This window comes from Ovis canadensis, chromosome 6, assembly GCF_042477335.2.
Source record: "Ovis canadensis isolate MfBH-ARS-UI-01 breed Bighorn chromosome 6, ARS-UI_OviCan_v2, whole genome shotgun sequence".
Taxonomy (NCBI): Eukaryota; Metazoa; Chordata; class Mammalia; order Artiodactyla; family Bovidae; genus Ovis; species Ovis canadensis.
This window is the reverse complement of record NC_091250.1, coordinates 19,115,528-19,132,681: the sequence shown is the minus strand read 5'-3', so window position 1 is coordinate 19,132,681 and position 17,154 is coordinate 19,115,528. Positions and strand designations below refer to the sequence as shown.

Here is a 17,154-nt window from a genome sequence, read left to right as displayed (position 1 = left end):
ATCTTGGCTCCGAAAAAGGAACTTCCACACATTGGTTAGTTTACTGCCCTGTCCTTTTGTAAAAACCATGTCAATACTACCAAAACTCTAGGAAAAAGACAAAAGTTAAAATATAAGGAGTTTACTTATAAAGACTTTAAATATACTCCTGTTTATTAAGATAAATGTCAAGCTAAATTAGGGAAATTAATGTTTATGGCCATTTACACCATTGTTGATTGGGAACCCCATGGTATGTGGGTATCCAACTGCTCAGATGATACTAACAGCACTATGTGTGACTCTGCTACTCAAGTAGCACAGGTCACTAACACTACAATGGAGTATTACCATGACAAAGGACTTCTGGGGGGGGGGGGGGGTTGATGGTGGAATGCCCCCCTCCTCGTCCTCGAATCATCCTCAATAAACAGACTGGGCCGGAACAATGGAACATCTGGAAACTTGCTGTGAGCGCGGAAGAACTTGGGACTTGGACTGGACATTTCACAGGGACCAATAATAGTCATAGAAACTATTTCTTTCATTATAATCAATCATATTTCATACAAGCTTGTGTTCCCCTTCCTTTTGTTCTAACTATAGGAAGTTTACAATTCAATAAGACTTTACATTCTTTTTTTTTTTTTTATAATTCGCTCAGTCGTGTCCAACTCTTTGCAGCCCCATGGACTGTAGCCTACCAGGTTCCTCTGTCCATGGGATTTTCCAGGCAATAGTCCTGGAGTGGATTGCCATTTCCTTCTCCAGGGGATCTTCCCAACCCAGGGATCGAACCCGCGTCTCCCGCATTGTAGACAGATGCTTTACCGTCTGAGCCACCAGGGAAGTCCAATAACTTGCATAAATTGCAAATTATATACTTAACTCTTCTGTTTCCTTAAGAAATGAATCCCTTTTGATTCTTCGATCTCAACATAGTCAGTGGTTACCAATAAATCTCCAGTGGCCCTGGGAAGACGGTCCCATGGCAGGACTTGCTTCCCGGTCACTTACTAAATTGCTCTGGTGATCTAAACGATTCATTGGATGGCTGATTTGGGGCATTTGGGGATTAATAGCTATTTGCACCACTGCTGCCGTCACTGACATTGCTTTACAAACCTCAATTCAAACACATAATTTTATCCAAAATTGGACTAAAGATGCTCATACTATGTGGGCCACTCAGGCTCAGATAGATGAGGATACTGAAGATGAAATACAGGAATTAAAGACAGCCATCAAATGGGTTGGAGATCAATTAATAGATGTACAAAAAGAGGTGATGCTAAAATGTGATTGGAATTCTACTCAACTTTGTGTTCAGTTCAGTTGCTCAGTCGTATCTGACTCTTTGCAACCCCATGAATTGCAGCATGCCAGGCCTCACTCCTGTTCAATTCAATAATAGTGCCTACAACTGGGAACAAATCAAATTTCATTTATAAAACACACATGATAATGCCTCTCTGAATGTACAATTATTACAAAAAGAAATCTTTGAAATGTTTTCTAAAAATCTGTCCTCTTCCACTAATTTGAAAACTTTAGCTGAACAACTAGCTGATCAATTATCTGGGCTAGACCCACGCAGATGGTTTCAAAGCATGACTCACAGCATCGGGTCTAAAACTGTAAATTTGGTGATTATCTTGACAATTATATTTGTCATTTACCGTTGCCTTCATGCAAAAATTGTTAAAACTAAACAAACTCAAATGGTCAAAACCCTTTTCACAAATATTATAAATAAATAAGGGGGAATTGTCAGGGAATGTTTAACAGGAGGATTCCTATGTGCTGTTTCTCATAAATCCTCTGTTCCTTATTAGTTTCTGTTATCAGAAACCAGTGGAGCAGCATGCTGCTCCCAGGACTGAGGTCATAGTGAGAGGGTAACAGGCAGGAAGGCCAGGGGTCTCCAAATGGAGGAAATAGCCTGCACGTGTCAGACATTTTTATCTCCCTTAAACGTGTCAGACATTTTTATCTCCCTTAAGTGGCAGGAGGAAACAAACTAGCGATATTTTTTTCCTTCTCTATACAAATTTAAAAGCAGGTTTCTCTTAAAATTCTGTGTTGCCATGACACCTGTTTCACCTTTAGTTAACCAATGTCTTTTTTTTATGTAAATATTTATCTTAAGCTATGCTAATGTGCTATGCATTTACCCCAAACTCTGTCTTCAAGTTGGTTCTGCCTTTGGGGCTCAGAACCTACTTGATAAACCAGTATGTTATACTCCGATATTGTCCCTCTAATCTACGTAAAGGACACTATTTGTATGGTGATCTGCCCTTCTTCAAGATTCAAGTTAATCCTTTTATGGCCCAAGATAAACCATTTGGAGCCAAGATTATCCCAAAATACATCTTATGGGTGAGGGGCCTGGTGCCGTTCTAAGTTTTGAGACATTCCTTTCTTTCATTAACAGGCTGCTGGTGACTATACATCCAGCTGAAGACTAGCAGGGGGGTACTCTTTCTGCCCCCTTCTGATGCTTATGTCAGAAGCTTTCTCTATCTCCTTTATACTTTAATAAAACTTTGTTACACAAAAGCTCTGAGTGATCAAGCCTCGTCTCTGGCCCCAGATTGAATTCTTCTCCTCTGGGGGCCAAGAATCCCGGCGTCGTGATTCAACAACCACCTTTCAATAGGATGAGACAGGCTTGAATCTCCTCCAGTAAACATTCTCCTTACAACAAAACTGCTTAGTCTCGATCCTCTTTCTTGAGATATGGATTGTCTCCTGAACTTGTGACCATTATTAATCTCTTGTCCCCTTGGTAATTGTTGTTGTACGTTTGGTTTTCTGATCTTTATCACTGTCAAAAGAAATTTCTTGCACAACAGCCTATATATACTCACAGAAAGATCACTAAAGCACCTTTGCTCCATCAGAGCATGGGTCCCCGTGTCTGTCTTTCTTTCTTCCTCTCTCTCTCTCTCCATCCCTGCAGCTCTCTCTTTCACTTTCTTATCTTCGACTCCAGACCACCAGGTTCCGGTCCATTGGTCCATTAAAGGACCCCAACATCATCTCTTTAAGCATTTCTATTTGTTGTGATCCACACAGTCAAAGGCTTTAGCATAGTCAATGAAGCAGAAGTAGAATGCATATACATATCTTTTCCAGATGTTCAAGCTGGTTTTAGAAAAGGCAGAGGAACCAGATTAAATTGTCAATATCTACTGGATTATCAAAAAAGCAAGAGAGTTCCAGAAGAACATCTATTTCTGCTTTATTGACTATGCCAAAGCCTTTGACTGTGTGGATCACAACAACTGTGGAAAATTCTTCAAGAGATGGGAATACCAGACCACCAGATCTGCCTCTTGAGAAACCTGTATGTAGGTCAGGAAGCAACAGTTAGAACTGGACATGGAACAACAAACTGGTTCCAAATCGGGAAAGGAGTACGTCAAAGCTGTATATTGTCACCATGCTTATTTAACTTCTATGCAGAGTACATCATGAGAAATATCAGGCTGGATGAAGCACATGCTAGAATCAAGACTGATGGGAGAAATATCAATAACCTCAGGTATGCAGATGACACCATGCTTATGGCAGAAAGTGAAGAAGAACTAAAGAGCCTCTTGAAAAAGTGAAAGAGGAGAGTGAAAACGTTGGTTTAAAGCTCAACATTCAGTAAACGAAGATCATGGCATCTGGTCCCATCACTTCACTGCAAATAGAGGAAATAGGGGAAACAGTGGCTGACTTTAGTTTCGGGGGCTCCAAAATCTCTGCAGATGGTGACTGCAGCCATGAAATTAAAAGATGGTTACTCTTTGGAAGGAAAGTTATGACCCAACAAAGGTCCATCCAGTCAAGGCTATGGTTTTTCCAATAGTCATGTATCGATGTGAGAGTTGGACTATAAAGAAAGCTGAGCGCTGAAGAATTGATGCTTTTGAACTGTGGTGCTGGAGAAGACTCTTGAGAGTCCCTTGGACTGCAAGGAGATCCAACCAGTCCATCCTAAAGGAGATCAGTCCTGGGTGTTCATTGGAGGGACTAATGTTGAAGCTGGAACTCCAATACTTCGGCCACCTGATGCAAAGAGCTGGCTCATTTGAAAAGACCCTGATGCTGAGAAAGATTGAGGGCAGGAGGAGAAGGGGACGACAGAGGATGAGTTGGTTGGATGGCATCACTGACTCAATGGACATGAGTTTGGGTAAACTCCAGGAATTGGTGATGGACAGGAAGGCCTGGTGTGCTTCCGTCCATAGGGTTGCAAAGAGTCAGACACGACTGAGTGACTGAACTAATCCATGTCTCAGATATATATAGATATATATCCACATATGTGTATTTGACAAGTCACTCAGTCATGTCCGACTCTTTGCGACCCTATGGACTATAGCCTACCAGGCTCTTCTGTCCATGGGATTTTCCAGGCAAGAGTACCGGAGTGGGCTGCCATTTCCTATATGTGTGTATGTATATATAAATGTGTGTGTGTATATATATATATGTATATATATGTGTGTGTGTATCAGAAATATGGATAAAGTTTCCTAGAAAATTTTAAATGAAAAATGATTAAAATGTTTAAGGCTTTTGATACCCACCCCACTGGGGCATGGAATAGGCTGGGAAGTAAAAGGATAAGCGCTTCTTCCTTATAGTTAGTTCCACCCTTTTTGACTTTTTTAATTGTTCCATTTATTGTTTTGTTAAAAAACAAAGAAATTTTTCTTTAATAAGTTAATAAGCTAGTTAGTTCCAGAAATAAGGAAGTAGCAGGAATGGAAAGGAGGGGGCAGATGTGATAAACATATTGAAGGAAGTATTATTTGGACTTGATAATTAGTTTAACATGAAACACAAAGAAAGAGAGGATATAAAAATATTTCCAAAATTTCGAGACTGAATTTTAGAGCCACTGTCACAAATAGGGAATTTGGGAGGGCAAACTTGTCTGTGGGATGTGTGATGAATATAGATTCAGATATTTGTCTATAAAAGCCAACGTTTTAAAAAGGTGAATTTAAATTTTTAAAATATTTCTCCATTTCAAATATCAAAACCCAGAAGACAAATTCATTCTGTAGAAGGTGCACCTTTTCTCTGTGTGCACCTCCGGCTGTATCTTCAAACGTTGTCAGGTTGAAAAATGAAGAGAAATATATATGATCCATAGAAAATAGTCAAAGACTGTAGGAAAAGGTGACTGTCCTCCATGCTCTATTGCAGGGTTGGGAGCAGGAGAGGAGGTGAGACTAAATTAACTACCAAACATCCTGGGAGAAAAACAAATCAGTGCTTCGGAAAACAACACTGACTTGCCTAAACCAGGGGAAACAAGATGATTCTAAGCCACCAAGCTACAGATGAGTAACCTAGAAGGGAATTAAATTTTAAATTCACTTTTTGTCCGAGGGTTGAGGTGAGGAAGATGTGTAGGAGTGTCTTCTGTTGCTGAAAAATGAACAAGCTCAGTTTACGTGGAAGTGCAGTTTGTAAATGTATGCCAACAGCACCACCTACTGGACACAAGATAGACTGTCACAGACCTGGTCTGACATTCCTCAAAGTGTGCGTGTGTACACACAAACACACACACACACATTCGAGGGGGAAAATATCCACAGAGGTTTTGATCTTAAGTATACATTCAAAATCCAGTAATAAAATGTTTCTCCCGTCTATGTTAGCTAAATTAGCTAAGGGTATCTATGTGATTTGGAAGTTTCACTTATACTTGGGATATAGAATATCATTCCTACCCCAACAAAGAGAAAATACTGTGTGTACCACAATGTATTTTTTGGAAACCATCTGTGGCCGGCAGAAAAATGTCCCCACTCCCAGCAAAAAAAAAAGTCAATGTCTTAATTCCTGGAATCTGTGAATACATGATCTCATGTGGCAAAAACATCTTTGCAAATGTGACCTTGGAATGGAAAGAAAGCCTAGACTACCCAGCCGAGCCCAGTATAAAAACAACAGAGGTCCTTAAAAAGGGGCTGGGGAGAGAGTCAGAGACAGAGAAGGAGATGAGAGGTCAGGAAGCAGAAACTGGAGTGAACTGATTGCTGTTTTGAAGACAGAGGAAGGCCCCAACGTGGAGGAATCCAGGTATCTTCTAGAAGCTGGAACAGACAGGATGGATTCTCCCCAGAGCCTCCAGGACACAGTCCTGCCAACACCTTGATTTTAGCCCAGTGAGAATGATTTTGAACTCTAACCTCTCAAACTCTTAAGACAGTAATTTGTGTTATTTTAAGCCACTAACTTCATGATTATAAAGAAAGCTGAGTGCCAAAGAATTGATGCTTTTGAACTGTGGTGTTGATTCTTGAGAGTCCCTTGGACTGCAAGGAGATCCAACCAGTCCATCCTAAAGGAAATCAGTCTTGAATATTCATTGGAAGGACTGATGCTGAAGCTGAAACTCCAATACCTTGGCCACCTGATGTGAAGAACTGATTCACTGGAAAAGACCCTGATCCTGGGAAAGATTGAAGGCGGGACCAGAAGGGATGACAGAGGATGAGACGGTTGGGCGGCATCACCAACTCAATGGACATGAGTTTGGGTAAACTCTGGGAGTTGGCGACGGACAGGGAGGCCTGGCGTGCTATGGTTCATGGGGTCACAAACAGTCGGACACGACTGAGTGAGTGAACAAGTTCATGCTATCTGATGTCTATATCAGGGTGTGAGAACACGGGGCGTTGGCCCCAGAGAGCCGGGGTGCATATCCAAGGGGTGATCTCAGTGAGCCCAGACTCCTGCAACTTCCTGTACAGAGAAAAGAGCTAAATTCTTTGAGGTATTTGGTTTCCTTTAACAATGATCCTTTGACATTTAGACTACCTGCCTGTTGTTGCTAGACTTCTATATAAGCTGGCTCCCCGCCAGCTGCTTCCTGGAACAGTTCTCTCAGGGTTCCCTGAGATGCTATCGACCAGGCTTGAGGTCCTAAAAATTCCTGCCAAAGAAAACGTAACTCTCAACTTTCAGGTTGTACGTATTTTTTCAAGTTGACAACAGACATTTTAATTTGTAGTTTAAAACTACCCTTCTCCCCAAAATAGAAAGCTCATGACAGGCTTCAATGGCAAACCCACCAAACACCAAGCATAAAAGGAAACAGGAAATTTTTCATACCAGCTCTACATAAACCCACACAAGATAGATTAGAAATACTTCTCAATTCATTTTATGAGGGCAGGCTTACTGTGATATCAAAACTAGACAAAAATGTATTTCAAGAAAACTACAGGCCTGTATCCCACATGAACACAGAAAAATCTTCAAACAAGTATTAGAAAAAAAAATCCAGCAGTACATAAAAATGATAAAGCATTGTTGACAAAGTGCAGTTCCATCCTGGGAATGCAAGATCATTCAAGAATTGAAAACTGTTGACAAAAAGCTGGCGCTCGCCAATGGCGTTTGCCATCTACCTCTGTGGGGACTAAGTCCTCTGCGTGCAGCTGTCGACCTTTGACACGCCTGCAAAGAGTTCAGGGTGGGCAACAGGAATGAGGCACTCTGTGCTCCAGAACTGGTGAAACAGTTATTTTCAGGAACTGATTTTACGAGCCCAATGCTTGCATCTCTTAATATCCAATAAAAGTACTAAATCCCTTCATGGTGACATCAGCTCTTCATCACTAGCAGAAAACCTTTTGTACGATAAATGCTTGACTGCATGAACTCTCCCTTCACCGGAATCACATAAACTGACCTTCCCCCACACCCTACCTCTTTGGAGCAGTCTCTCAGAACCATCGAGGTGCTGTCTCCAGGGTGGCAGTCCTCATTTTGCTCCAAATAAAACTTAACTCACATCTCTCATGCTGTGTATCTTTTCTAAGTCAACAAAATCAGTTGATGTAATTCACCTTATCAATAGAAAAAGAAGAAAAACCAAGAGTCTGATTCAAAATGGTGACATAGAAGGATCTTGAATTTAATCTTCTCTAATGGACACTAAATCTACAGCTAAGAAGGCAAAATTTTCCTCTGTGGGGGATGAAAAAGATGAAAACCTCCTAGCTAAGTGACTCCTATGCATCAGACAAATGAGGAAAAACCTACAATGAAGCTGGGAGGTGAGACTGAGACACAGTCTCACCATAAACCTCACCCGAGCACACTCGCTCCCCCTTTCCCCAGACTGCCAGGATCTCCCAGGACTGCTTGCACACTTGGTCTGGCTCAGCAGTCACAGAAGCTGCTGCTCACGAGACACCTCCTGGTTGCCTGGCTCTGGTGGCCACTGGGGCTTGCACGCAAATGTCCCACAGGAATGTTACGATCAGTCATCCTTGGCCTGTTCCCCCTGCTCAGAGACAGCAGCTTGAAAGAAGTAAAACTGTCATTATTTACAGATGACATGATACTAAAAAGAAAACCCTAAAGACACTACCAAAAACTACTAGAATAAACGAATTTAGTAAAGTTACAAGATAAAGAAAATATATACAAAACCCCCCTGCTTTCTGTACAATATAACAAACTATCAGAAATTAAGAAAACAATCCCATTTACTACAGCATCAAAAAAAAAAAATAAAATATTTAGGGATAAACTTAACCAAGGAGGTGAAAATTCTAAGAAACTGATGAAAGAAGTTCAAGACATAAATAAATGGAAAGATATATATTCCATCCTTATGGATTGAATAATTAATAGTTAAAATGGAAAGATATATACTCCATACTTATAGATTGAATAATACTGTTAAAACGGAAAGATACATATTCCATACTTATAGATTGAATAATTAATACTGTTAAAATGGAAAGATATATATTCCATACTTACGACTTGAATAATTAAAAGTCCATGTGACCCAAAGCAATCTACAGATTCAATGCAATCCCTATCAAAATCTCAATAGCATTTTTCACGGAAATAGAACAAACAATCCTAAAATTTTTATGTAATCACAGCCTCCAAATGGCCAGAGCAATCTTGAGAAAGCAGCACAAAGTTGGAGACAACATGCTTCCTTATTTTCAACTATATTATACAGCTATGGTACCAAAACAGTAAGGCACTGGCTTAAAAGGGCTTCCCTAGTGGCTCAGATGGTAAAGAATCTGCCTGCAACGCAGGAGACCTGAGTTCAATCCCTGGGTTAAGAAGATCCCCTGGAGAAGGGAATGGCAGCCCATTCCAGCATTCTGGCCTGGAGAATTCCACAGACAGAGGAGCCTGATGTATAGTCCATGGGGTCACAAAGAGTTGGACATGATTGAGTGACTAACACCAACTATTGGCATAAAAACAGACATATAGTTTATACAGATCAACACAGCAGACTAGAAAGCCCGGAGATAAACCCAGGGATATATGGTCAATTAACGTTCGACAAAGGAGCCAAGGATATATAATAGGAAAAGAATATTCTCCAGGATACAGTGTTGGGAAAACTGGATGCCACATGTAAAAGAGTAGAACTGGGCCTACACCATACATAGGACTTAACTCAGGACGGATTAAAGTCGTGAATGCAAGACCTGAAACCACAATTCTCAGAAGAAAAACATGGATGGCCACCTCCTTGACATCAGTCTTCGTGGTGATTTTCTGGACAACAAAAGCAAATATAAACATGTGGGGTTACACCAGTTGAAAAGCTTCTGCACAGCAAAGGAAACCATCAACAAAATTAAGAGGCAACCTACAAATGGGAGAAAATATTTGCAAATCCTATGCCTGATAAGGGGCTAATATCCAAAATATTGGAGGGTAATATCCAAAATATATGAAGAGCTCAAATAATAGTAACAACAAAAAACAATCTGATTTAAAAATGGACAGAGGATCTGAATAAACATTTTTCTACTTAAGATGTACAGATGGACAAGATATACATAGTGTGGGGCGTCTCCACAGGCTCACATGAGTCATCTTCGCCTCCACAGAGCAGCAGGAGGGCTGTCCCCAGACGTGTCCCCCTGAAACCCAAATGCAATCCATTAACCTTCATGACTCATAGAAGCCAGAGAAAAGAAAACATTAAGACAGATCTGGTAACATGTTTTATTCATATGACTTTTCTCCGAGTGACTTTCACATCAGGAATGTTTGGGTTTTGTTTTCTAGTTTAAGTTTTTAAATCAACTTTTCCAATAAGCAACTAGTGTTAGCACTGCTTTAACTGATGCCCACGTAACCGTGCTACCAATAAATGAGAATGCTTAACGGCTTATTAGATGCTATGTATGTGCTTAGTGGGTAACTTGTGTCTGACTCTGCAACCCCATGGACTGTGGCCCACCAGGCTCCTCTGAGAGTCCACGGGATTCTCCAGGCAAGAATACTGGAGTGGGTAGCCACTGCATTTCCCAGGGGATCTTCCCCACTCCAGCATCTCTTACGTCTCCCAAATTAGCAGGCGGGTGCTTTACCATCTGAGTTACCAGGGAAGTCCCCCACTTCAACTCCTCCCTCATCCCCTACTGCCCAGGAAATTCATTCTGCAGTGTTGTATTTCATGCTTTTCAACCAAAAGTCAACTTTTAATAACTTTCAACAATTCAGTGGTCAACTGATAACACTGTCAACTGATTAGCCTGAAACAAATATATCCTTGTTCAACATATAAATCAAATAAGTTTTCTAGACATACACCCACGAGAAATTCAGGAAGATGGAAATGTTTATTATTCACTAATCTTTTGATTGCAACCACTACAATTTTTTTGGTTTAACTTGGTAGCAAACTTGATTAATAACACTTCCAGGAGTTCACAATTTCAAGGCTAAGGCTCTGACTAAGGTAATATGGTTATCAATTTAATATAAATGAAGCTTTTAAAAAAGGGTGAAAGCAGTCTGCCTCTTACAGGAAAATATAAATGATCCAGACTTTAGTCCTAGTAACATAAGTACACTTTAGTGCTACAACAGTTAAAGAGAAAGATCTTAACTAAAGATCAGAAAGGAGCACCGCTACATTCTTTTACATTTATGTTTTGGCCACAGCATGCTAGCGTGAGTAAGGCAGTGTGCTCAGCACTGGCGTGTAGAGTGTGGTTAGCTGCGCTGCAGGAAGGCAGTGGTGCTGGGCGGACACGGCATGGGGTGGCTCCCCAGGCTCCCGTCAGTCATCTTCGCCTCCACAGAGCAGCAGGAGGGTTTTCTTGTAGTCCCCAGACGTGTCCCCCTGAAACCCAAATGCACTCCGTTAACCTTCATGACTCACAGAAGCCACAGAAAAGAAAACATTAAGACAGATCTGGTAACATGTATTATTCATAGGACTTTTCTCCGAGTGATTTCACATCAGGGATGTTTTAGAGAGTATCCTACTGATGAGACTGATGTTTACCTTTTAATTTTACCCCTTAAAAGCTCAGTCCTGTCTAAGACAGTGAAGTGTGTTCTCCCCTCCAGTAACACAGAGAACAGGGAAGCTTTTATAACCATGTTCAACTCAAGCTTTCTGAACAAACTTAAGTCTCTGTCACACAGTATATGTCTGGCCATGGGGGGTTGTGGGCCACACTGGACTGCCTGGCTATATGGCTTTGCCTCAGACAGGAAAGCAAGGTACATTTTGCCTCTGCTTGTCCCATGCACAGATATGTGTGATCAGTTATGTTTCAAGCTCTGAGTCACTGGGAGGACTCTGTAGTGCCCATCAGCCGAGCCACATCTCACACACACACAAGGAAAAAGCTTGCTCAACTGAAATGCTGCTTTGCACACAACTCAGGCAATGGCACCCCACTCCAGTATCCTCGCCTGGAGAATCCCAGGGACAGAGGAGCCTAATGGGCTGCCATCTATGGGGTCGCATAGAGTTGGACACGACTGAAGCGACTTGGCAGCAGCAGCAGCAGCAGATTCCCCTTTATCAAATAGAAAGATAGAGACAGGAAGGAAGGAGGGAAGGAATAAAGAGGGGGAAGGAGGAAGGGAAAAGAAAGAAAAACTCAGAAGGCTTAAGCCAAATTTAATCACAAACCAGTGTCCCTTGCTTTTAAAAGAACAAAAATGATGGCAATACTTAAGCTCTTTACTGCTGCTGCTAAGTCACTTCAGTCGTGTCCGACTCTGTGCGACCCCATAGACGGCAGCCCATCAGGCTGCCCCATCCCTGGGATTCTCCAGGCAAGAACACTGGAGTGGGTTGCCATTTCCCTCCTCAACGCATGAAATTTACTTATACCTAATATGACCTGTTTGGTTCTTTGCTGAACTATGAACTAGTACTAGAAATCAGGTGATAACAGGCAAGAAAGAAAAGACTGATACATTAATAAAAGAAAGGAGAAACTGATAAAGACAGCTAGAACTGATAAAAGGCAGAAAGAACAAACATCACTGTGGACAAGACTGGATTTAGTGAGTCATCTGTCATCACTACTAAATAATGCTCCTCAGCTCACCTGGAGCCTCAGCCTCCTTCCTTGTGTGTGTGTGTGAGATGTGGCTCGGCTGATGGGCACTACAGAGTCCTCCCAGTGACTCAGAGCTTGAAACATAACTGATCACACATATCTGTGCATGTGCAAGAGCCAACCCTGCACCCGGGAGCCAGCACCTGCACTTCAGGTTCTCCCATGCATGTCTTCCACGCTATTTATTGTCTTGCTGAGGATTTCCAAACATAATTTAAAGAAAGGTTTTACTACCTTAATCATGGAATAAAGAGAGGTGCCAAAATTCTTCCTAAACTCCTTCCTAATGTTATACAGATCAATCTCACTTCTGGAAACCACAACTCTGATGAGGGTATGATCATCTGTTCCAGCTCCCTTTGAAAAAGAAAGAGAGAAACACACATTGTTTAAAAATGTCAGTTATAGCATCAAACTCTCCTGAGTTGGGAGAGTCAATAAAGTAAAACAATTAGTAGAATTTAACCACCTGTTTTAAGGAGGGGGAAAAAAAAAACCTCAAGGTCTAGTCTCTAAAACATATTAGAGAGATAATTTAGAAGATTCAAGGCATGCACTTACCTTCATAGCATAGTAGAGGGTTTCTGCAAGGTAGGCAGGTATACTGCGAATGGATTTCACTAAGAAAATAAATAAATATAATGGTCACATGCTATTTTAATGTGAAAAGGACTAAATAATTAAAATCAAAGGTGCCTCATGCCTATGGCTCTTCTTAAACACAAGTATGAAAGTAACACAGGTGAAAGAGCTGCTCCTTCACAAGCTGCTCTGATTTCCTTGCTACAGAGCATCTCCACAGACAGTGGCTTGCGTTCTCCTCGGAGTTCTAAAGTCTACACAGAAAGGCGTGCGGCACGGGGGCTGCTGCACGGTTTTCACCCCCTTTCTGCTATGACCACCTTTCTGCCGAAGTGTTGGCGGCCTGCGCTGTTAAGCCATAACCTTCTTCATCCCTGTGAATTATACAAATCTCCTAGACACTTCAATATATTGAAGCAAACAGTGCACACCATTACCCTATGTACTCTGGCAAACCTCAGACCAGCTGCCTGGAATCTTAATCTAGGTATCCCCTCTGTATTCTGTAACATCCAGGATTCACACAGAGCAGTAAGAGACTTGCCCGTTTTGGTAGAAACACCCAGAGAAGAGCACCTTCGCTGAACATGTACACATCTACTGTATGTTAGGACTCCTCAGAACCAAGTCCACTAGTTTCAGAAACTATCACACAAAAGTTCCTTAATATTCAAAAACAGGGGATTCCCCGGCGGCCCAGTGGTTAAGACCCCATGCTCTCACTGCCAAAGGCTTGGGCTCAGTCCCTGGTTGGGGAACTAAGATCCCACAAGCTGCATGGTATGGCCAAAAAAAAACCAGGAACACTTAGTACACAAAAATAACAAATCACTGATTGGAGGCTGTATTTTCTCTTTTCCAATGCTGAAGAAGAACAGCCACTGGTAACTAAAACTGTCATAACTTTTCTGTGCACTCTATTTTGAACAGACCATCTAAAAGATTTCTATTAAAATTCATTAACTACAGATTGAAATGAAAGGCTACTGTTACTGCTGGCTCATGCACACATTGAGCTTATTTTCCTGAAGACAGCACAAAAACTTCAGCTCAACACCATATACTTGGAACAAACAGCAGACAGGGGTTCACTCCAAACCCGTATGAAAACTGGGACTTACAGCAAACTCACAAACTAGATATTCCCTGGATCTGGAGAGTGTAATAATGCTACAGTAAAATGCACAAACTCGGCCTCCGATTTTCCACGCTATTGTGAATACTTAGCTAAAATAAAATTCTAAACTATTTACTCAGGTTAATAACCACTACCACATTTTCCATTATAGCAAAGATACTTTTTCTAAATCAGACCCCAACTTCTCAGTGTGCTTCAAAACTGTGACAATGGTATTCTAAAGAAAAAACTCGACAGGTATCAGAAATAACATCTACAAGAAAAATGTTTGCCTCTTGAGATAATAATACCCATACTTCAAGTTCACAATGAAATAGTAATATTTTTAATGGCACTTCAAAGTGACTTCTAAAAAAAATTCTCTTAGTGTTTCCATAAGATAAAATGAAATAACCAGATATTTCACTTTTTTGCAACATCAAAGCAGATTCTGTATTGGAAATCTAGGAGTTTGCTTCACCCATATGTCATGACTAAGCTCTCCTTTTATATAAAGAAGTTGATGGTTATTTTTTACATATAGCTTCAACTGAATAAAATACTTTAGCTCTTAACACCATGAATACTATACACATTAAAAAATTACTTACCAACAGCAAGGAGAAGCTGTTCCAAATTGCCAGAAGTCTCCCGGTCAATGGTTTCTTCTATTTGAAACCCAGATATAGTCATGTATTTGTCAAACACTAGAAAACATGAAGACAATCTCTTAATCACATAGGAACCACTCTTTCCAGAAAGAAGACATTTACTCTAACCAGGTACTGTCCGACCAAACACAAATTTCCCCTTTATCCTTGCTGACAAACCTTGATTTTGCTCAGAGTCTCAATGTGCCAAGCTCAAAACAACAGATTATAAATGTTCTTTGTTCACTCATTTCCCACTAGTTATACCCAATAAGACCCAAAGGTAAATTTGCTGGAGAGGATTCTGAAAAATCTTTCTCTTTCCTTATTAACTAAAAGTAATGAATGAATAGGATTAGTTTACCCTTGTCTTCTTGCTGTGAAAACGTTTGGAGCAACATCAGTCGTCTTGTGACAATGAGGTACGGAGATGAGAAAGAGAACCAGAGCAGAGAACAGCCGAACAGCAAGCAGAAAGAGCCTGGATCCTGCCAAACCAGCCAAGCAACGCCCAACAGAGAGCCGCACCCTAAAGCCACTCTCAGCAGGGTTCCCTGCTACTCGCAACTGAACTCTTACCACCCACTAGAAGGACCAAAGAAAATCCTACCATCTACAGCTCGGTGATGTGTGATTACGAGTAACAGTCTAGTGGCCTATCTTGCTCGTTACCCTGACAGCAAAGAGCAGAACAAGGGTCTCAGGTTTTGTAAAACCTACAATGGCAGCAAAGAGAATTATGAGATTTCCCAAGGTCACCAAAGGAAGAAAAAAACAAACCAGATTCATTCAGTAAAAGCCTGTTATGCATCAGGTATTTTGGCATACTGGCTCTTTACTTTCAAAATTAATCAAAGTACCTGTATCATACACATTTTTATCACTCACCTCTTCTCAAGTGAGATACACTTCGTGTTCCAAAGATGGTGATAAACTTTTCTTCATCCGTTCCCCATTTCAGTTCTCCAGCTTGAAACAAAGCCTATTAAAAAAAATCAACTTCAATTAATAAATTGTTCTCCCATCTCATTTCCAGGTTCTTAATCACACATGTGCTGTATTCCCTGAATATTAATTTGCCTGACTCCTATTTATATTTCAATTCTAATATTTCCTACTCTGAAACTCAGTTCACTAAGTTTGGAGCCACCTCAAAGCTCACCACTGAACTCTGCTGCAGCAAATTAATGGCACAAAACAACGAAGCCGGACAACAGTGCTAGGATAAATGTACCCACAGTGTCTACCATGACCAGCAATCAACAAGAGCAAAGACATGTGTGGCAGAGAGCTCTGACTGCCTCACTGCTCAGACACCACCCACTTATAGACCAGAAAGCGGTCTGTGATGTGTGTTATGCTTGCTCAGTAGTTGCTTGATGCTGCTGCTAAGTCTGCTAAGTCGCTTCAGTCATGTCCAACTCTCTGCGACCCCATAGACTGCAGCCCATCAGGCTCCCCCACCCCCGAGATTCTCCAGGCAAGAATACTGGAATGGGTTGCTCAATAATATATGATAAAACTCCACAGTCTCTTTCAGTTCAGTTCAGTTCAGTCGCTCAGTCATTTCCAACTATTTGCGACCCCATGAATCGCAGCACGCCAGGCCTCCCTGTCCATCACCAACTCCCAGAGTTCACCCAAACTCTCATCCATCGAGTCAGTGATGCCATCCAGCCATCTCATCCTCTGTCGTCCCCTTCTCCTCCTGCTCCCAATCCCTCCCAGCATCAGAGTCTTTTACAATGAGTCAACTCTTCTCATGAGGTGGCCAAAGTACTGGAGTTTCAGCTTTAGCATCATTCCTTCCAAAGAACACCCAGAGCTGATCTCCGTTAGAATGGACTGGTTGGATCTCCTTGCAGTCCAAGGGACTCTCAAGAGTCTTCTCCAACATCACAGTACAAAAGCATCAATTCTTCGGCCCTCAGCTTTCTTCACAGTCCAACTCTCACATCCATACATGACTACTGGAAAAACTATAACCTTGACTAGACGGACCTTAGTCGGCAAAGTAATGTCTCTGCTTTTGAATATGGTGTCTAGGTTGCTCATAACTTTTCTTCCAAGGAGTAAGCGTCTTTTAATTTCATGGCTGCAATCACCATATGCAGTGATTTTGGAGCCCCCAAAAATAAAGTCTGACACTGTTTCCACTGTTTCCCCATCTATTTCCCATGAAGTGATGCGACCAGATGCCATGATCTTCGTTTTCTGAATGTTGAGCTTTAAGCCAACTTTTTCACTCTCCTCTTTCACTTTCATCAGGAGGCTTTTTAGTTCCTCTTCACTTTCTGCCAAAAGGGTGGTGTCATCTGTTTAAAATGGCCCAATATCCATGGAGCTGTTTTAACTGAGGGATCCTCATACCTCCTCACTCTCCCGCTTCTCTAAGGGGCTTTTCAGTTCCCCCAAGCAGTGTGATAACCTCCGAATCCCA

The 17,154-nt window shown here is 41.4% G+C and overlaps 1 protein-coding gene and 1 long non-coding RNA gene across 4 annotated transcripts in view; both read right to left on the bottom strand.

Annotated features, from left to right (window-relative positions):
• Positions 1–9,914, bottom strand: part of LOC138442257 (uncharacterized) — a 46,226-nt gene extending 36,312 nt beyond the window's left edge. For all 3 annotated transcript variants that reach the window (XR_011257602.1, XR_011257603.1, XR_011257601.1), the window contains exons 1-2: positions 8,096–9,914; positions 7,711–7,850 (exon numbers count right to left, since the gene is read on the bottom strand). This is a non-coding gene — a long non-coding RNA (uncharacterized lncRNA). The remainder of the gene's footprint in view (positions 1–7,710; positions 7,851–8,095) is intronic.
• A 686-nt stretch (positions 9,915–10,600) lies between these two features.
• ANXA5 (annexin A5) overlaps positions 10,601–17,154 on the bottom strand; it is a 31,994-nt gene continuing 25,440 nt past the window's right edge. Inside the window, exons 9-13 of the mRNA XM_069593359.1 lie at positions 15,603–15,696; positions 14,676–14,771; positions 12,927–12,985; positions 12,600–12,722; positions 10,601–11,125 (exon numbers count right to left, since the gene is read on the bottom strand). Coding sequence (XP_069449460.1) covers positions 11,063–11,125; positions 12,600–12,722; positions 12,927–12,985; positions 14,676–14,771; positions 15,603–15,696 — 435 coding nt within the window. The 3' untranslated portion in view covers positions 10,601–11,062. The remainder of the gene's footprint in view (positions 11,126–12,599; positions 12,723–12,926; positions 12,986–14,675; positions 14,772–15,602; positions 15,697–17,154) is intronic.